Genomic DNA, 21494 nt, shown 5'->3' on the forward strand with positions numbered 1-21494 from the left:
TGAATATTCCCTCCCCCCTGCCCCCGACTTTTCTTAACAAAAACTCTGTGGCTCAGGCTAGCATGCAACAACTGGCCCAGACCTCTGGACAGAAATCTCACTGCATACATCTTCTAATTACCTTTTTGTAAGAAGCAACTATCATATTGCAAGGCTGGCTATACTACCTCAGCTACTTTGCTAGCTATCTCTGGAAAAAGTCAAGTGCATACAATAGGGAGAGATACTGTTTTGTCCAGTTCTACAACTTAGTAGGCTTGAGAAAACAGTTGTTTTAGAAATGAACAAATATATTATGCCAATAACAACACCCCCTCCCTCCATTGTGATTTCTATAGGAATAAATGAACAGTTAATTGTACTCGAAAATCATGTGATTAGCAACAAAGAGGAGAATCACTTTAACTGTAATCTCCTCATATTTGATATGGAATCACTGACAGTCCAACATCAACCACAGCAGCACTATTATATAATTGCTTTCTAGTCCATATTTACTAAACTCTATTTTCTCACATTCCAGGTCCTTGCTACCTATCTCATAAGGATTTTCATTTTGTCCCATCTTCTGCACTGTCAGCTAAGCAAACACTGCTGATTTTTTTCCCCTGAAGAAAAACAAAACATTCATACCTTTTGGGAGTAGTTGATTGCTTTTTCCATTTCAGACACAATAATGTTGATATCATCACTTTCAAAAATACCTGACAGTCAAATACATGCTTATCAGTAGACCATTATCTTATGTGTACAACATCTTTTAGAGCACGCCAAAAAGCAGCGAAAAAGAAAAAAGTCTTTGTTTCCTGTGTACCAGGCATTCTGGACCTACTACATTAGTAACTATATTTTAAGTGTCCATCTTGAAAATATCTAGCAGATTATAGTTCTCACAATTATATCTGTTTCAATTAAATTCAAATTCCTGCATTAACGGTGCATTATAATAAAACATTTATTCTGCAATATAACTGAAAGCCTTGATCAGAGTAGGACCTCTGTTTATATCTCAGCGCTAGTATAGCTTTGTCATATCCTAGAAAGTAAGGTGCTTGTTTTGGGGAAAAAGATGCAGTAATAAAGAATATTAACTAATGAAAAAGAAGTATCTGCCAACTTTCCTTTTCACATACCTGCTTCTCCAAACCAATGAAATCTTCCACTAGCTGCCTGTACCATTTCTTTAAAAGCAATGGCAGTTTCAGTTGGATTAGCATAGCGAGCTGGAATAATGCCATTGGAGTCAACATCCTTCATTACACTGAACAGACAGACATGAAGCTGCAAATCACAACCTCTGCAAGTCTCAGCCACATAAGCACTAACTGTGTCCTGCAAAACAAAAAACACAGTAGTGACCCTCTACCTCAGAGGAGTTTCTCTCAACTCACCTGGTTCCTTAACCGTGGTACAAACACTCCCAACCTGAGCAGTGCAGTACAGGAATACAGCCTGAGTAGCTGAATGCCTTTTCTAACCATGCATATACACAAAAACTACTGCTGTTGTCATTACTAGTGGCAATGGTAATAGTACTGCTGCAGCCAAGATGCGAGACGTGTGGATATGGGCAAAGACTCGAGTCACAGACTTCAAGGTAGCCATGCACTAAAGCAAAGAAGTAGGGATGGAACCATTCATTTGGATTTTTTGGACACATACTTCTTGTTATCCACATAGGCTTTTAACAGTTTCTTAGGTTTGTCCAGAATTTCGAGAAGTTTGGTAGTGAGAGCAAGAGAGACCCTGCTGCACACCCATACTTGCTCCAGTAGGACTACCATACATTTGGAAATTCTAGGCAGTGCACACGGCTAAGCAGCCACAGAGCGCATGTACTATGAATACAAGCCCAAGCAATGGATTATTGTTATTCAGAACGGCAGCTTTCTCTACATACTCATAAAGTATCATAAAGTTCCACTGTAAAATTACTTGCAGTTTTGTTCCCACGGATTAAAAGGAAATGATATCATAATATGAAAAATCAGAGTTGGCTTCTTCACACTCAGACATTTGCCAGTGAAATGATAGCCAGAGCTGGAGCAAGAGAAGAATCCCCAAAACATCTCCAGAACAATCTATGATTAATATTTACCCATGATTAGTATTTACTACCTACAACACATAAACAGCAATTGTAGAAACTGAAGTCTGAGATTTGTGCTGGCTTAGGTATGTGAAGGAGAAATATTCTGCCAACAAACTACAGTGACTAGCACAAAGAAAAAAAGAGAGAAAAACGAAGCTGAGATTAATTGTGATAGGAATTTACTAATAGGAGTTGCAAAATCTGTGATGATACTCACTGTTTCCTGATCAGGTATTCCAGTAGTAAGCAGGTACATTCCTTGTGATTTGTGTTTATCTTTGTCTTTGAAGTCTACTTCCACAGCTCTCCTGAGAGCAGTCATGAAATTTCTACTCCCTTTGCACTGCAAGCTCAATGCCCACCTGAAAGGACAAGTTTTACAAATAATCACAGTTCAAAGAATGTAGCAATAACAGATTTTTTTTTCCTGCTTAAAGCAATAAAGAGAGAACTAAGAATCCTAAGTAACAATGAACTGGAGTCTGAAAATTGTAACAATGACAGCCAGCAAAACCAGGTTACAGGTAACCTTTTGCCACCATGGTTTGTGATCATGGCAGACTAGTTTTTAAGATAAGATTCAGAGCACTGAGAAGAAAGAATTATCTGTGCATTTTATGCAGAATATCTGTAATAGCAGATCTTATAGCTTTATTATGGAATAAAGTAAAACTACAGAGATATCACTGAGGGTATAATCCACAGGCAGAAACTGGGAATTTGGTTCCAGTGCGTGTGGAAAAAAAACAGCTTGACTTTCAGATCTCACTTGAATTCGAAGTTGTTGGGAATTTTTCATGTAACCAGTGCATTTCTTACATAGACACTTCTGTTCCCGTAGGCTGAACACTGGAAATACAAAGTCACTAGACATATTAAACGTTATGATGCTGTCTTCACAACAAACCATCATGAAACAAACAAACAGTGTAGAACAGTTCATAGTAAACTATTTTTGTAATATAATCAACTTTTCAATTTTCTAAATAGTTCACAACACTGATTAGACCTGATGCTCTTATACTTGTTTTATGGTATCTACATTTGCTTAATTAAAAAGTATGACTAAGCTATTTGATCCTACCTCCAAGCATTCTGTAAGTTTTCTGGTTGGGAAGGAACCAGTTCTGGCTGCCAAGGCACAATGTCATTCCCAAATCTTTTACAGAAAGATAACAGCAATTAGTTTTCAGATTATGCTTTACAACATACAAATGTATGGAGTAAATTCACTGAAAAAAATGATTTGGGGTATTATAGATGTAAAATTATCTGATGCTAACTTCTATTTCAAACCATTTAATTATTCACACCCATCCATCACTCAGGGGTGGACAGCTTTTCAAGGCAGTGGGTCTGAATACATTTTTCTTTCCTGGACTGGAAGCTAAACGACCTGGTAAAAGCTCAGCAGAGGCTAGGAAGGACTGTCCTCCCCTCCACCCAAACCAGCCAACCAAACATACAAAATCCCAACCCCGAGATGCGGCCCACAGCTGCGTCCCTCCTGCGAGACAAGGGCTCTGCTCTCCCACGGAGTCTGGGACCCTGGAGTTGCTGCCTCTCGCTGTTACCTGCCATTCAGAAACCTGACCAGCAGCTGCTTGGCAGGGGTGCAATAAATTTCTGACCACTGTTATGAGTGCAGAATTGTAGCACTTTTATATATTAGAAAAACTATTAGAGTTACTGTAAAATTTAAAGGGCATTTTCAGTATTAGTACCTGAGAGGTCTCCAAAATTCTCTTCTAGAAAAAGTTTCTGACATGTGAATTGATACTGTTATGAACAATACAATAGGAGGAGAACATTATATGTATGATGCATCCAATTTCAGTGAGCCTCACACAAAACAATGATTTTAATTACTAACTTGACCTCTGTATATCTCATCAATACAGCTATCCAATAAAGATGCATCAGTACTATTCTTGCAAATATTTCACCATAAAATGTTAATTAAAAAAAAATCTAAAATATACTCATTAGTAACTATAATCCATCACCATACTTCTTGCATTATGTTACAATTATTTTAAGATAATCTTAAATGTCTGCTTACGCTATAATATTGAAGTAATCCTTATTTGACATTTGTTCCTCAAGCAAAAGTCGCAAAGAATGTTGAATATGGATGATGTACCTAGAGTTTGTCACTGATATATCAACAAGTATAACCACCCTACATTAAAAAAAAAAAAAAAAGTAATTACATATTCTTATCTTCACTGTACTCTAACTCACTAAGGAAAGTATCTTCTAACCATGAATAAAAAAAAAAGTATGAACACTGAATATATAGAAAAAAAATCTGCAAAATGTTAGCTCAGTAAAGGAAAACATTATCTTTACTAAGCTATGGGATAATCAGGGCATGTAGCACCATATTGGCTGTTGACCCTTAAATAGGTCCTTTGTCTTCTCAGTATTGGAATATCCAGAACATGGCTGAAATGTTTGGAAGTTATCCAACAAGAAAAGCTGTTGGACAGTTCGTTGTCCTCTCCCCAGCCATGGTTCCAGGAACATATGTAGCATCTCTCCAAAGACATGTGGTAACTTTTCTCCCAGCAAGTCAGTGACAGACAGACTGTTTGCTCAGCTATGGCCTGGCTGATGATATCTGGCACATATATTGCCTGTTTTGGGAAAAAGTATTAACGATGACCTTCTTCAGTATGGTCACACATAAAGTCATGCTTGTAGAGACAATGCAGGCTCGTCATACTTAACGGACAGGAGATCTCTTGGGAGTAGTGACTACGAATAGAATCACAGGTGTGATGGACAGTCAGGGGGACATGAGTTCCCTATACAACACAGTGGCCAGTAGGGCTAATTCAATCCTTGATGAATGAACAAGAAAATCTTAAGTAACAATTGTCTCTGCTATCTCCCTATGTTCTGAAACTTCATATTCAAGGTTGGTAAATGGGACAAAAAGAAGCAATTGGGCAACTAAAGCTGGAAGATGTAGTAGAGACTCAGACACAATGTAAAAAAAACATACAATAAAATACACAGTCAGGTATAGACCTCAAACCTCTCGCAGGGAAAGATGTTAGATTTTAGGGTATATCTACACTGATATTTGACATCTGGCACAAGAATACACCTCAGCAAGTGGTGGAAGCAGGAGGTAATTGATAGGTTGAACCTCATCTCCTGATAAGAAGCCATAAGTGCTGAAATACTCTAGGTATAAACACTAATAACATGGGTTTGGAAAGCTGATTGTAAACCCTTAGCCAGAAACATCAGGTTCTGTTTGTGTGTGATTTAAGACAGAACATTTCCCAAAGGCCTACTTGCTTGATAACGCAAATTTAAGAGTCTCATCCTGTCTCACGGAAATTGCAGTTTTGTGCGTTGACTGATGATGGTAAATTCACTGAATCATTAAAAGTGATGAATATCAATGTCTGTTTTCAAAAGTGGATTGCTTGCACTGGTGATACCTGCAACTGTTGCCACTACCTCTGACTATTTTCTGGCCTGTATTCCTTGGCGCTCACTTATACACAAAGCAGGCTTGCAAATAAGAACCACTGCCTACACACACAAAAAGGGCTGTCAGAGTACAATACCTCCTCTCACAAACACTTCCCCATATTCTTCTGCTAGCAACAGACAGCCAGTCAATTCGTCTCTCATAGATTCTTACCATTTTACCAAGGAGTTTCTGCAGACAAAATATAGAAAATTTAAGCTATAAATAAATAGTTCAAGTAAGTCTTTTTTGCCAAATGGTTAATCTAGAAGTAACATGACAGCACAGTTATGAAACAAATAACTAAGAATAAAATGCCACTGTCAAAATGAATGAAAAGCATAAAAGATAAGAGAATAAAGTCCATGAGGAGAACATACAGTGATAAAAAACCCACAAAGTGTCTGAAGGTCTAAACTCTCCTCTTCACCTTCTCCTTGATATCCTGTCCCAAAATAGTGGCCAAGCGCACAAAAACAGAAAAAAAAACCCCCACCAGACTGTTTCAAAATATAGTTTACAAATAAAGTGTAAAATCATTTTGAACATGTATGCTTCCTTAACACCATAGTGATTTGAAGACATTAAGGCAATTTGTTCAAACCCTACAGCACATGCCCTTTGTAAATGTTTGTACTGCATGACACACCTCAGGCCAAACCAAGCTAGAGAAGGACACTGGCCTCAGAAAAAAGCTTGAGGGTAGCATGCTTTTGGAGTGCAAAACACATGAGCATCTACTGGCGATCAAGGAGTCAGAGGCTGCTTTCAGATCAGCTTGTTAAACTTAATATTCTCTTTTGTGGTTTGACTATAGAGCTTTTACGGATTTCTCAGCCCTTCTCGGTTTTTTAAAAATCTTTGTCCTAATGCCTAGAAACGTTTCCACAGCCCTTCCTCAGGGCCACTAGTGGAGGGGTACAGAAGAGAGAAAAGAGAAAGAATAAACAAACCACTACATAACACATCTTGGGCTGCCAATATTCCCAAGCAGCTTCTAGTTCGCTAAACTTGTTTCATTCTTTGACACCCTGCATTCTGACCGAGGGGTAAGACCAAGAATCACTGCTGCCTGGAGGAAGCGCAGCAGCCTTTCATATATTACCTGTATATATATCTCTATTCCCACTTCTTCTGCAAGTACAAGATCTAACAAAGTGCTTGTGCAAATCCTCAACATTCTGTACAGTGTAAACACTCTCCTTATGCACTAGTAGTTTTAAGGTTACTATATACTTATACTGACCATGGCAAATACCAAAAAATGCTAACATCCCACATCTAACAGTGTTCTTAACTCATCTGCAAGCTTGAGAACAAAACCTCTAGTAGAAGTCTTGCTATCCTCTTGCAGAAAGTCTGGCAACTATCAGGCTGAAGGCAAATGCAAAGTGGGATGTGTTTGTGGAGCGAGTACAAAAGCTTAGGGTGAATGTAAGGGATGCCAGAGAGCAGTGTGGAATGTAGCTAGAGGAAAATGGAAAGAAAGATAAGACGACATGTTATAGAGCTCCACTGAACACTGAAGATTAAAGACACCAATGTGGCAATCACTGCTAACTAAAACAATAGGAAATGTTGTCCCAGTCTTCCCTCTTCTTCAAATTGAAGAGCCAACCTGTTTTGGCACATCTTCTGTCCTGCTTGAAGAACATATCCTGCAAAAAAAAATTGCTCTGACTTGAGACGCTGCAATCTGAACTTAACATAAATCTATTATCTATAAGAGATTTCATTGTTCTTGTAGAATTCACCACTGACACTATTTACAATGGTGTTTGTAAGCTGTCTTTATATGGCTTCCTCCTGACAGGTACCAAAGCTAGTGCTACCTGCATACTGCAAAAAATCATTTACTTGCTAAAAAGCTACCAAGTGGAAAAATTCATGTATATTCCTAGAGACTAAGCCACTGAGATATCATCTTGTTCTGACACTTAATTACAATTTAGAGTATGCCACACATGCCACCCAAAAGGAACAGTTACCCAGTCTACTTTCAGCCTTCCATAATTTAACAACCAACCTATTTCTCTGTCTCTCAGAGGTGGGCTGGATGTTTTTTCACTTTTAGTCTTGTTAAATCATTTTCATCAACTCCTTCAATATTCCATGGCAAACTCTGTACTGCTTCCTAATTCACACATGCAAAGGTTAAACAGCTCTCCTCTTCTAGTTGCTGATGCTTCAAAAGCCTTATGAGCAAAGAATGAAGATTGGCCCAGACATTTCCAGAAGAGTAGTAGCTAATTCCAGGTTAATGAAAAATTCTGAACTTTTGAAAATCCAGATTCCATGAACTTTCTGGACCAGACAACACCCACATCAAACAGAAATTACTGGGATTCCTCAAGGCCTGAAAGTCTATTGAGAAATATCCTTTATACACACAGTTGCAGGCTGGAAGGCAAGGAGTAGGTATTTTATAAACATTATGCAAATGTCTCAAACTAAATAGGGCATTGGACAAACCTACTTTTTTCCTGAATCCTATCCAGCTTTCTGAGTCTACAAAACAGGGCGTGCGCTACCAACTAGTACCCTTTCATTAAAAAAAAAAAAAAAATTCCCACTAATTTCCTGATAATTAATAGCAATCACCACTTAGAAACTTCCATTTGGCAATCGTTACTTTTTGCTCCAGGAGGACAGTTCTTGTCTTGCCTCAACTGTAGAACGTAGACCTCTAGATCAGAAAGCACTGGGTGCCTCTGCTCATCATATCATGTTGTACAATGACACAATCCGTGTTTTTTCCCAGGACTCAAACCCCTACACAATATTTCATCTTCCACACAAAGATGTAAAACCAGAACTGCTGCATTCAATGTCCACACATGCCCAGATGAGCCTGAAGACTGTAGCTTCCTCAAAACTACATTCACTTTGGAAAAAGAGAGAGGAAAAATGCGTGCAAGATGTAGATGAGGGGGTAAACCAGAAAAACTTAGGAGAATTTGATTTCCAGTCCTCACGGTTTCTCAAGAGACATGCGGTATCCAGTGGCAGCGCAGTGGCCCTGTCACACATTGTCCAAGTTGTCCTCCCAGGTGGTACATCAGAGAAAGGTATATTCACCCAGAGCACAACAAAATTTCTGCAGATACAGACCACTCTGCAGAGATAAGTGTGGTTCAGTATGAACTAATTGCTTTTAAATAATGTTGTTTGCAGCACTATGCTGGTGGAGTTTTCAGAATTCACACAAAGTATAAAGAACTGGATGAGTGTATACTAAAATATGAAATACAAATACCCAGCTTACACAACTTGCAGGTATAACTGACACATTTGAGTAAAGCAAAAGTATACCAACCTTCTATAAAGTAATCAGAAATAATTTTTGCTTTGTGACTCTTAACAAGTTTGGTTAAGCTGAAAATACATCTAGATCATTTGCTTTTGACATTCGTGTTAGCAAAAACATGTTCTGTCTAAATGCATGACAAGACTGTTGTGGGAACATTGTCAAGGCTAAAATGCTGTTCACAGTCATGAAAGAATTCTTATGCACCACAGAGTGAATTATTTCTGAAGTGGCCGTCTGAAGAATATTAACATTTAGCAATCATGTAGAGCTTTTTAGATTTGGAGCTCATCATTTTACAATGAAGAATACGAGCTACTTCCCACATGAAAAGAGTGAAGGGTTCACAGTGAAAAGGGTAATGTAATTTATCTGAAAGTACAGATCAGATGCAGAGTCAGAATATAAACTGTATCTCCCAAATCCTACCAGCGTCTCCTAATGGACTGTACCATATTCCTAGTCTTTAGGTGTTACAGCAGTATTTCAAATAGAAGGACACTGGGTGCTGGATGTTGTGGAAACCAACTCAAACTATACAGGGGAGAGAAACTCACACGTATGTAAATATTGTCCAAATGTAAAATATAGACTGGTGCTAGGTCATGATCCAGGCAACCCAATTTTTATTTTTGTGAGTTTCTTCATTTTGCAGACTGACATATGCTTCTGCTATCTTTCCCACATGCAGAAATCAACATTACTGATCTGGAATACTCTTTTCTCATTAGTCTTATCTCACTGTTCTCCCCATCTCTATTCACCCACTTGCTCATGTAATTGAGACAAGCTCAACTACCAAATAAACTTGTGTCACAGTATGGCTTTTTATCCCTTATTCAATAAGTCTTATGGATTATTTGATAGTTTAAGACCAAGCTTTTGATTTCAAAATAATCCCTTGCCTTGACTCTCTTTCCTGAACATCTGCTGGGCTAGGTTGCCAAGGCAGGAATAGGCTCTGATTTGCTGCTATAAATATGTAATGTGCCTTCGCACATAATCCTTCATATCATGCAACAACCATCCAAGCTTGCCGCTACACTGCTTCCCAGAACGCTCCTTCTATGTCTTGAGTCTTTCTTGATCTAATCAATAATGATTAGACACTTTTCCTTATGGGACTTGTTTGACTTTCAGAGGGATAAAACAAAATAGACAACTTTTTTTTGCAGTTAAACTAAGAAGGTGAAATGGGACAGTTTTGTTAAAACAAGCAGGAGCACTTTATCAGTCTGTATCCTTTCAGTATATAGCTTAAAGGATTCATAAATATGTGGGTAAAATAATGCAAATACTTTCTTACACATAAATCACAAAATGCACACACTGCTGTATTTGTGAGCAGTGCTGTTGGACTCTCTCTTGTTTAGCCTCCTTCCAAAATACCGTAAGTCTCTGTGTCCCCAGTCTGACCAGATCACTGCAGACTTATATGGACAGCTGTCTGCATATGAATCCTCGAATACTTATGTAACAGGACAGTTAACATCGGGATAATTAGATGGTAATGTAGCCCTGATGAGGCCAAGTCACCACAGACAACTCACTTGATAGCTGTATAATACTGGTGGGTCAACATGGACATTTTTCACAGTTCCATCATGCCATTCAAACTGCATCATGGCTTTCTAGAAAAATAAACAATGCAGTTAGGTGTTTACAGAAGCCTATATAAGCTACATGAGCATGAAATTAACTTCAATTAAAGCCTGTAGAATGTCACCATCTTACAGAGTACTGATTTTGACTAGAAAAATGTAGTAGTAGAAATAAAAATAGGAAAAAGAAGCAAAGGGTCCCCATCACTTACCTCATGTAGAGTTGATGATACTGTTTTTTGAAGAATAGGTACAAATTCTTCCACAGGAGAGAAAGCATTAGGAGCCAAAACATGATAAAGGTTTAACTTCTTAGCTGTAGGAAGGAACAAAGAAATTAAATATAACACATGCTTTATCTTCAATTTATGTTTCATACAGGTTAGGATTTTTTTTTTCCTGTGCTACCTTTCAATCCATTTGTCTTTAACCAGTCTCTTGAGGTTTTGGCTGGAAAGCTTGGTATTTGAATAACTAATGGTCCTTCATGTTTTGGAGGCTTTGGTAAGAAGTTGGAAGGTGTTGTACTTGCATATTTTGTGGAAACCTAAAATAGATTTTAAGAAGGACTCTTGTAAGAGTCAGCATACTTTTTTTCCTCAATACTAAATATCTAGTATAGAATATTAGTTTTACTTATGTTCACTGAAGTGCTGGGATTTCGAACAAGTGAAATACTTTGAACATAACTACTATGGGTCTTCTTAAAAATAGCTTTTGGGGGACAGTGTTCCAATGCAAAAATCCTTAAGGGAAATGAAAACATCATGTTTGCACACAGTGGCAGACATTTCCCTAAGAAAATTAAGCAGGAAAAGGATCTTCATTATACACAAATCAAATTCCGATTTCTCCATTTTGCTATCTGCACTGAACATAAAGTCAAAATGAACCACATTCTACCTTCATTCACACCCGTGGAAACAAGTAAACAAATTCCTATAGGGTGTTTGAATGCCCTTATTTCAAGAGACCTTTGTTTTATGAAGGGACAAAGTTTGTGGAAATGATTTTTTTCTTATAGAAGGTTTGACCAGTAAGTTTCCAAAATAACAAGCTTTTATTACTTTGGAGATATGGGACCTCTAAGTCATTTCAGGGTGATTTCTGCTCTGTACATAGTTTGTATGGTCCTTAGTAATTATGAAGTTGGAAGAGAAATATAAAAGAATTCTACATACTACTACTATATATATGGAACACGGAGGATGAGGGGGAACAGAACCAGAAATATTATTTGCACACAAGCAGTTTGCCTGCAGCCTGGAGTGTCCCAGGTCAGATGACCAGATATGTAGTGACACCGGATGGAAGCTTTCAGTCCCTCTGTCAGAGCTGACTTATCCACCTCACACGACTGCCCATATCAGCCGTGACAGAGAGCAGACTATTTTGTTAACAAAAAAATTCTTACATAGCCATAGATTTGTAAAACAGTGCTACTAAGTTTGTAGCATGACAGTTTGGCAATCATAGCTGAACTCAGCCACTTTATAAGCTTCCAGGCCCCTAGAAAGTATAGAGATGAGAGTAGTAAGCCAAAAGAGCCGCTTAATATACCTGTCTGCACAAGATGAAAGACAGACATGAGTAAATAATCCTTCTACCAGAATAAAGCAGAAGAAGTTCTCCAAATATTCCACAGAAAGAAGAAAAGTCACAGGAGATTCTTTATCTTCCTCATCCAAATTTCATCAAAAGCATTCAGAAATTATTTCATTGGAGAAAAGACAAAGCAAAACTTCTGGTATGTTGGTCATGTAAGGCATGAAGATAGAAATATTACCAAGACAACTGTTACCAAACGAATGGTGCCAAGTCGTCACAATAAGGTAGGACCAACACAGAGACATATGTTTAACACAGAAACTGTAACTTCTTAACTACAACACTAGTAATGGATCTAGACAAGTTCTTACAATCTTGCAATTGGTGTAAGCATTGCCTTAATCAGATAGGAATAAGTATCTTTTTACTAATATAAAGGATTGTTGGAACTTCATTTAAATGATCATGCACACAGGTAGGCTAAGGATTTTTCTTAGATTTTCATTATGACCATGGTAAAACTTGCTCTTCCACTGTATTTTGGTTGGTTTGCAAAGGTTGCTGCATTTCAGAGAAATGTCTAGCAAAACGTCTCTTTTGCATTTTTTGGGGCCTTAATTTACTCTTATAACAGATGTCAATACATGATATCCAAAGTTTATTTATCAAAATACCTGAGTAATCATATAAATATTTTCATATTGTGAGCATTGCAGACTTCTACTCATGAGACTTCAAAGTACATATGAAAATAACAAATGCAATACATACATCCGCTATTCTACTAATAAGTGAGCCACCGAATCGTCTCTGAAAAATCTGTTTGATGCTGTTGATTAAGTCTTCAGCCTTCTGGTATTCCTGAAGTAGTAGATCAACATCACTACTATCAAAATTCTGTACATACAAAAACAAGGGTGAAAAAAAAAGTTACCTGCTATTCAAATATTAACCAATCCCAACTTTCCTGTTTTGATGTGCACTCATCCACACAAGACTGCCTGGCATAGCAGAATCAAGTGTAGATGCATCTAATGCACTGTATATAGAAGTCATTATGTTATAAACAAGGAATTCTTGAACTGCTCTACAATGATAAGCCTGTCACTGCTTTCACGCTATGCACCAGCTTTGAGTCGATGAGCAACATTTGCAAATTTATTGCACTTTTAGGAAAGCATTTTCAATTGCAGAAAGAATTAAACACGTTTATTGAGCACATCCTCAGCACTTCCTTGAAGATGACTTTTGGCACTCGGTCTTGCTATAAACTGCCAATCAGATGATGAGAAGTTTACCTTCTAAGAGTGAAGAATTACAAAAGAAAAAGTCCTTTGCCCTTCTAGCCTTCACCTACCTCTCCCTTTGAAGAGTAGCAATGATAACGGCCTCTTACAACTTCTGCAAGGTTCTTTAGAACTGCCTGCATATATAAATCAGAAGAAGAATAGTTACTTGGATTTGGTCATCTCCTTTGATAACATGGCTTGTTGCTATTCAATTCTTAATTAGAGATAGAGAAAGAATCTTTCAGGTATATGTAGCAAGAAAGCCAAAATCATTATAAGATGCTTTCATTGTTTTCTTACTAGTCTTATTTTAAAAATATGGGGAAAAACTAACTCAGTAAAGAAATTAAAAAAATAGGCAATAAGGGACAAGTTCAATTCACTCTGTGTTAAAATGCCAAAGTTAACTGCTTTTCCTTTCAAGGCAAGCTTGTGCTAGTCAGATCAAGGGTATGTCATTGAAGTCTAGATACAAATATTAAGCTATCCTTCCTCTGCCCACAATTACCTCTTAAGTGCTTTGCTTCTTCTTTCACTTCTCTCATCTCCTTCTCTTCTACTATCTACCACTGCAATCCTTCTCCCCATTACTGCAATGCCCTTACCACACATACATCTCATCTCATCTCTCCAAATCAGGACTTCAACCATGTCCTCCCTACCACTGAAGTCAATATTGTACCTTTGGGATATGCTTGAACTAGCAATCAACAGCTAAACACAAGTTTCTGTGCAGAAACTAATCAGGAGTAACTGCTTATCTTTCTGCCCTCCTCTTCCTTCAAACTTGTAGTCATTGCCAGCATCCAAACCATTGCACTTGATCAACCATTGCAGTGTAATTTGAGCAGTGTTGCAGGGTTTGCACAGATGTTATTCCACACAAAAATATTCCTATCCCGGAGTCTGCCATAGCCCTATGATCTCACTCCCGAGTCCCTGCCTCTCTCCTACGATCCATCTGGCTTCCCACTCCTCCCTGCGGTATTGCCTACCCGAAGCCCCCTACCTCTCTGCTTTTGCTTGCAAAAGAGCTCTTAGTCACAGAATCTCTCTGTAAACACACAGGACCATTATCTGGAAATAACTGCTGCCCCTAAGCTGCCCAGACAGTGAGCACCACTTGGGGATGGAGCAATACAAATGTATTTATTTGCCACCTCTGACTTTGGTACCAACTACGATGAAGAAACTGAGATGCTCCAAACAAGTTCTTTCACCTGTGCAAATCTGCTCTAAAAAAAGAGCATCTCAGGAACTCATTAAAGAGTAGTCTAGCATCTCTGCAAGTTTATGAGAAAGACACTGCAGCTGAATAGGAAATATATGACAGGATACTTAAGGAAACACGTATTAACACAATTACTTACAAGAGAGGCAGGATTGCTACAATCATATATAACAGCATGAATCAGCAGTTTTCTCCCCAGCATACACTGCTGAACATAGTCAGCCAGTATTTCCAATGACTGATCAGGGCTGATTAAAGGAAGAAAAAGAAAAGAAAAAAAAGATTAACAATACTAATCAAACAGAAAAAAAAAAGCCACATTAAAGAAGATAGGAAAGAAGATGTTAAATGGGAAAGAAATAAGAAATCACGGGAACATAATCCAGTCACTAGCATAATTTGACCCCCTCTCCCTCTTTTAATCGTTATTGGGATGCCACTACTGGGGTTTAACTCAGCCCTGAAAACCTGAATTGAAGTAAAAGCACTAAGATTCTGTTTTGGTTCATAATGAGTCTTGGATGAAATGTTCTAAATTTATTCTTTGCTAGTCCTGAGAACTAAGAATCATGAATGATGCTTTTGACCCCTTTGACAAACTGCGATAGAAACTTCGACTCAGATCTTCAGCTGTATGTGAGGGCATGTAAGCCCATTCTCTTCTAAAGGCATCAAAGGAAGTAAAACTTTGCTTTGTGTTTAGAGCTTAGTGACCCACACAGCTTTCATTCCCCAAGTTTTAGTGGTTCTTCATGGCACGTAAAAACCTTTCCTTCCAGCTAAACTTCTGCCAGGGACAGAAATTGAGGAAGTTTTCACTTGCACTCACTATAATCTTTTAATTACAGTTCAAAGCAGACCTAGGCAGAACTTGGAACCTTTTAACTGAACGCTATATTCAGTAAGTCAGGTGAAATGTAATGTCAATCACCCTAACTATCAAGCTTGCCAAGCTTACACCATCCCTTGTTTGCACATTTAAAATAAACACAATGAATAAATGAGTACAGTAGTACTCCCAGAACCTTTACTGTGATCTCTTTTTCTTGTAATCATGACTCCAGTAATGCAATTTTTCAAATGACCAGAACAGAACTGCAAAATTTAAGTCCATAATTTACTCTATCTCAGCAGACCTTGCAGACTGGTTTCGTTTATTTAATCAGACATTTTAAGTTTTTCATCAGCATCACTAAGATTACAGAGAGAAGACTAACTTTGCAGGTTCAATGTTATTTCACAGTAAAATCTAGCTAATCGTCTAATCTTCCCAGAAGTGTGGATGCTTTCAGCAAGATCCTCAATGATGTTGAAGGATTTTTACTGATGTAACACTAGAGTTATTGCACTAATCCACTGAGAGTCTGTTAACTTATCTGCAAAGGAAAACTGCAATTTTGTATCAGGAGAGAGAGGATTTATAAACAGTAAAAGAGGGAAGAACTAAAGAAATTCAGTGATACCAACTTAGATATAAAACCTGGATCTTAAGTTTTCTATTTATTTCTGTATTGAATTCATGTTCTTGTATAAATTCCATATCCAAGTTAAAGCTGGATGCTACGACAGATAACGGACCTACCAGCTTCCTACAATAAGAACCAAGGAATCCAGTTCTTTCACTGCAAGGACATGTTTTAAGGCTTTCAGCAAATTACAGCCTCCACCAGGCTCCAGCTGTTGTACCCACTGTCTTGTTTCATGAAGTCTAGGAAAAAAAAAAAAAAAAAAAAACACCTTTACATGCAGATCCTGAGTAACATAGATCATGAAGACTACTGCAAACCACAGGACTTGCTAAGATATCTAATGCAAGAACGAGCTGCCTGAAATCACTGACAGCACTTAAAATTCAGTTGTTTTTTTTCCTCCTTTTACAAATCACTACAGGCACAAGACCAAGAATTTTATTTATTATCAACAAGATACTGCTCTAATTAAATGGAAACTTTGTTTGAAATGCCTTTATTTTACAGAGTAGCTAACTTACTTACACATGAACATCGATGTTTTTTGGACTCTCCCACAGATATGAAAGTTCAGTACTGAATGAAAGGCAGTACAATTGCTTCTTATGACACAGCTGCTCATCTATTAAGCGCTAATAAATAAAAAGTGTGTTAATGCCTTAGTATCCATGCTGTTACTAGTAGAGTTATTATGCAAAAGAATAAAAATAGCAATTTGCTAAAAATAGTTGACAGCAGTGTTTTCAGCCACCACAGAGAAAAGAACTTCCAAGAGATGACATACAAATTCAAATACGTAGTAAGGAGTACTGAGACGAAACCTGAAAATCTGTGCTAATGCAGCCAATTTGTTAATGAGGGGCAGCAGGATGGGAGTATTTGTTGTACTGGTATCATTTTTTCTCTTCAGTTGATGTGCATATGAAACAGAGCATAATGATCTAGATGAGGTATGTTCACCCACCGAGCAATTACTAGAAGATATTTAATACATGTTCATGGGTAAGGCTAAACAATAGTTCAGGCATTAGGCCTAAGTCAATCAGAGCAAGTATTACTTGAGTTCTCTTTAAGTAGTTTTATATAAAGTGCACAAATAAAAAATGGAGCTAAACAAATCAAATTTAAATAATTCCTGAATGTAGGAAATGAAGGTGTACAAAGATTCAGAATTAGATAATGAAACAGCCACATTATATCTTCCTTACTAGAAATGCTTTATAGAAATATATAGCACAACAATGGACAAGTTTCTTCTGGAACTTCAGGAAGAGATTAACTTGCCAAGGTTCTGACCAAAGTAATGAAGTTCGTGTTGTAACAGAGCATAAAAGCATAAGAAAACTGTATTTGACTTACACAGCTGTATACACAACTTCATTCTAGGTCTTACAGCTGTTTCTGTTAGGCAAGTTTATTCTATAGAGGGTTGCTGACAGATGAATAAAGAAATTTCTAAAGATGGAAATATTTTAATGTGGTATCAACAGGAGTTTGTCGGGGTCTCGACATCAGCAAAAACTATACTTTCTAAGGCATTTGAAATGTACTTCTCTACAACAAAAAACTTCTACTGTATTATATATTATGAATTTAAGGAGGTTTTTTCCACTTAGTTCCTTGCTTGTAGTTATACAGAGACTTGATTAATGTTATAGTGGCCAAAACCTGCTTCATTATTACTTACCAAAAGATCTTTCTGAAAATCCACCAGTCTTGGTCTGTAGCTCATACCAGATACATCAACCACAAGTCCAACTTTAGTTCCTTTTATAAGGCCAAACACCTTAAAAAAGTAAAGTCATTGCAAATACTAAACTTATCTGAAGTTTAAAAATGTTACTGTTTATTCTGTACAATACCATTTTCAATTCAAATACTGTATATTTATTTTCACTTAAAGCTTTTTAGTGTAAAGAAGAGTCAGTGACAAAGCTCACTCCCCCTCCCCCCCCCAAAGAAAAAAAAAGGCAAGAACAAGGAACAGGGACTACTGGCTCCTAGTTTGCCCTTATCAGGAAGTCATATTCCCTTCTTCCTGAAATGATCAATTTTTTATTTCAAAAGAGGAAGAAATACCTTGTCTATAGCATCTCCTACAGGTTTGTGGAAGCAGCTTTGTGGAAGCTAGATTTTGGGATACTGCTTCTTTTTTCATCTCCTTTGAGAGGGAGTTATAATGTCCCTTTCCCATACCCGACCGTTAGCACTATGAGGTACAGTAGGTGATCAGCCTGCAGTGCAACACAGGGCACTCTTGAGGGCCCTGCTCCAGTCAGGCAAGCTCAGCATTGTCTGGTCCTGTTTAAATGGCCTTGAGGGGTCTTGATTATTAAGAGAAATTGATTGCTAACAGAAAGAAAAAGATTGTCTAGAAAGCAGGAAACCACATGCTAATAAAAGATCAAGAAAAAAAATAACTGTCAAGACAAGTATCACTGCACACTACATGTAACTCATAGTGCATAAGGAAAATGCCTAAGCTTTCTGGAAGCCACTTTGTACTAGTATTCAAAGGTTAATTTATTCTTTAATACCATATACAGTTCCCCTCTCAAAATGCACTACAAAGTTAAAGTTACCTTTTTGCTGTCCTCTAACAGCCACTGAATTCGCTGTCGATAAAGTTCAACCGCTCTGACAAAAGGCATAGCACACATTTAGCTAAGGCATTCTCCTGCATTGTGCATCAATATCACACTCAAACATTTGTCTTCATTATGTCCTTTTTCCCCACAGATGCCCAGTTACTTTTTAAAAAAAGACTCTGTTTTCAGTGTTCTCATACAACTGGTGGTCGCAGGGCTGACCATTTAAATACTTATTCCCCTAGAGCTGTTTAACTAATTAGACAGGTAACTGTCTGAGAAAAACAGCTCCTTGAAAGCGTTTTCTAATCAGTTGCTTGATGTTCTATTCAGAGAAGGAGAGGGGTATTCAACATGCGTATGCATGAAGCAATGAAAAGTTTTGGCAAAATCCAGTTTAGTTCATCACACTTATTTAGCTTATTATCTGGAGATGTATTTAATACAAACTACTCAATTGTTTAAAACACTTATTAAAGATAACTTGTGATTGGAAGGCAGCACACTCACTGAAGTTCTGGTCTAACTGTAGCACAACTTTCAACAATTTAACTTTAAAAGAGGTACAAACTCATGTAACGCAAGTGCTTACTGTCTCCCAAAATTGTTTTATTTTCAGCAACTTATTTTTAAATACTTTGTGCATGGTTTTATGATTTGGAGAACATAAAATTAAAATCAATATTTCAAAGGGGAAAAAAAATTTTTGCCCTGTCAAAATACAAAAGCAACTTCTTTTTTAAACTGCATTTGGAAGAGTTCAATTAGATGGCACAAGCAGCAAGTACCGAAGATGGACCTTCTGAAGAGTCTGGATCTTCTAGACTAATGCAGTGAGCACTCCTAGGAATAGGCTAACAAAAATATTGGGAAGACTGGCAAAAACGTTATGATTATTGTACAGCTTAATGAATCTATTCACTAAATCTCTTTCTCAACACAAGTTTCCTTGATTTCACACATTTAAAATTCACTTAGAAAACTTCAGCTTCCAAGTATCTGCTACAGGGCTTTCCTTCCTTCTTAATTCTAATACAAACTCCTTTCAGCATTCCATTTGTTGAACAGAAAACCAAGCAATGCTGCTTTTCACAATTATATCGATAGTTCGAAACTAATCCAAGTTACAAGAAATATGTTATTACCCACAGATGTATAGTATTACCTGAGAAAACCTAACCATTCACTAGCTGCCTTTCTAAAATGAGCTTACTGCTTCAGTTGAAAACCTAGTTTATAAGTATCTTCATAAAAAAAATCTCAACTGTAGTGACTTGTAATTATCATCTACCCTAAATCTCAGCAGATGGGAATTAATACTGAGGTAGTCTGAAATTCCTACAGATACCAGATTAGTATTGAGGAAAAAAAAAAAAAAAGTATATATCTGTGAGCATGTAATGCAAGAAGGGGGTATAGAAACAGTTACAATTCAACATCCTAAACAAGACGTATGCTTACTCAGAAAGTCTGGACTCAAAATCAGTAACCGTCTCTTCTGTTAACTCTATCTCTTCAACTGCACTTCTTGAATTCCTAGAATATTATGCATAATTAGCATCACAGATGCATGCAAATTAGGACTGATTAAAGAAATGGCAGTATTGTACTTACAAAATAATATTGCCTTCATTTATTAGATGCTTTAATGTTAACTGCAAGGATTCTAAACTGTAGTTTCTTAGCCATTCTTCTGTGGTTTGCACCTTTTTAGACTGAATTTTCATCATTTGTACTCTCTACGGATCAAATGAGAAATACCAAATGCAGTATGAGAAATGAAATGTACTGTTCAAATGTGACAAAAACACAAGTTCCAGGAACGGCTGCAGCCAGGCAGCACATACCCATGAACAAAATAATTTCAGCCACTGCTACAAACCACATTTGACAACGAAGCAGGCTTTAGGACAAGCAATAGCAAGAAAGCTCTATGCATCACTTGTAAAGTTGCTCTGTTTAGTAGGAAAACTTGCTTACCAGTAAATCGTGTGTCTGGTTGATATGGGTTACCAGCAGTCCATTATCTCGTTCTAGATCAGTCACAGCAAAATCTTGCCGTGGTGGGTGGTCGCTCATTAGACAGGATTTTGTGCTTACCCTACAGGACAGTGAGCTTTATGGGATAATTACATAACCGATAATATTCCCGTATTGTCACAAAGTCTTTATAAAACAGCTCGCACATAGGAAAGTTGTATTTTGTCATTTGCTTACATATTCCATCTGATGTACCAGAAATGCTCCCAAGGAAACAGTACATAGCTTATATGACCTACAATTATTTATTCCATATCTACTTATAAACTCCCAGTAAGATTTTCTAACAGTACCCTTACCCAACTTTTTCCAAAAACTGATCATCGTCCAGCAACTGTGCCATTTTCCTGATGCATGCATCCATTATACGAACAGACTTAGCCTTCTTAAAGAAAAATGAAAAGGCATCGTATTAGAGTAGAAGTTTAGAACATCAGGTACATTCAATGTTCTGAAAGGTATTAACATTGACAGCAGTTTATATGATAATTACATTTCACGTGCAATAAAAGCAAAAGAAAAACAAAAAAAGCAGCTGCAAGGAGAAGTTACGATTACCAGTCTACAGAGAATGTACTTAGAATTATTCTGTAAGAGCTGCTGAAGGATTTTATTCAGTTACTTGTACGCATCCACCGCTGCTAGGAGCCGGGCCCCACAGCTCACTCAGCAGAGGGGAACCGCGGCAAAGCCGGCGAGCGCGGCCGAGGCGAGCGGGGGGGCCGGGGGCGCCGGCGGGCGGCCGCTTGGGCTTGGGCTCAAGGAACCCGGAGCCGGGACGATTTTTAAACCGTTTTCTTCACGTCGCCGGGCGCCGCCACCGCGCTGCGCGCCCGCCC

The 21494-nt window shown here is 37.7% G+C and overlaps 1 protein-coding gene across 1 annotated transcript in view; it reads right to left on the reverse strand.

Annotated features, from left to right (window-relative positions):
- The window catches only part of VWA3A (von Willebrand factor A domain containing 3A), a 36186-nt gene extending 15188 nt beyond the window's left edge, over positions 1–20998 (reverse strand). The window contains exons 1-20 of the mRNA XM_026083301.1: positions 20955–20998; positions 20596–20716; positions 20230–20354; positions 20077–20151; positions 18610–18664; positions 17715–17813; positions 16553–16659; positions 16141–16266; positions 14698–14806; positions 13396–13461; positions 12810–12935; positions 10899–11037; positions 10703–10806; positions 10440–10520; positions 5680–5774; positions 4155–4274; positions 3177–3251; positions 2310–2454; positions 1134–1332; positions 634–704 (exon numbers count right to left, since the gene is read on the reverse strand). Coding sequence (XP_025939086.1) covers positions 634–704; positions 1134–1332; positions 2310–2454; positions 3177–3251; positions 4155–4274; positions 5680–5774; positions 10440–10520; positions 10703–10806; positions 10899–11037; positions 12810–12935; positions 13396–13461; positions 14698–14806; positions 16141–16266; positions 16553–16659; positions 17715–17813; positions 18610–18664; positions 20077–20151; positions 20230–20354; positions 20596–20716; positions 20955–20998 — 2082 coding nt within the window. The remainder of the gene's footprint in view (positions 1–633; positions 705–1133; positions 1333–2309; positions 2455–3176; positions 3252–4154; positions 4275–5679; positions 5775–10439; positions 10521–10702; positions 10807–10898; positions 11038–12809; positions 12936–13395; positions 13462–14697; positions 14807–16140; positions 16267–16552; positions 16660–17714; positions 17814–18609; positions 18665–20076; positions 20152–20229; positions 20355–20595; positions 20717–20954) is intronic.
- Positions 20999–21494: the final 496 nt, after the last annotated feature.

Source organism: Apteryx rowi, unplaced genomic scaffold (assembly GCF_003343035.1).
Source record: "Apteryx rowi isolate R43461 unplaced genomic scaffold, aptRow1 scaffold_6, whole genome shotgun sequence".
Taxonomy (NCBI): domain Eukaryota; kingdom Metazoa; phylum Chordata; class Aves; order Apterygiformes; family Apterygidae; genus Apteryx; species Apteryx rowi.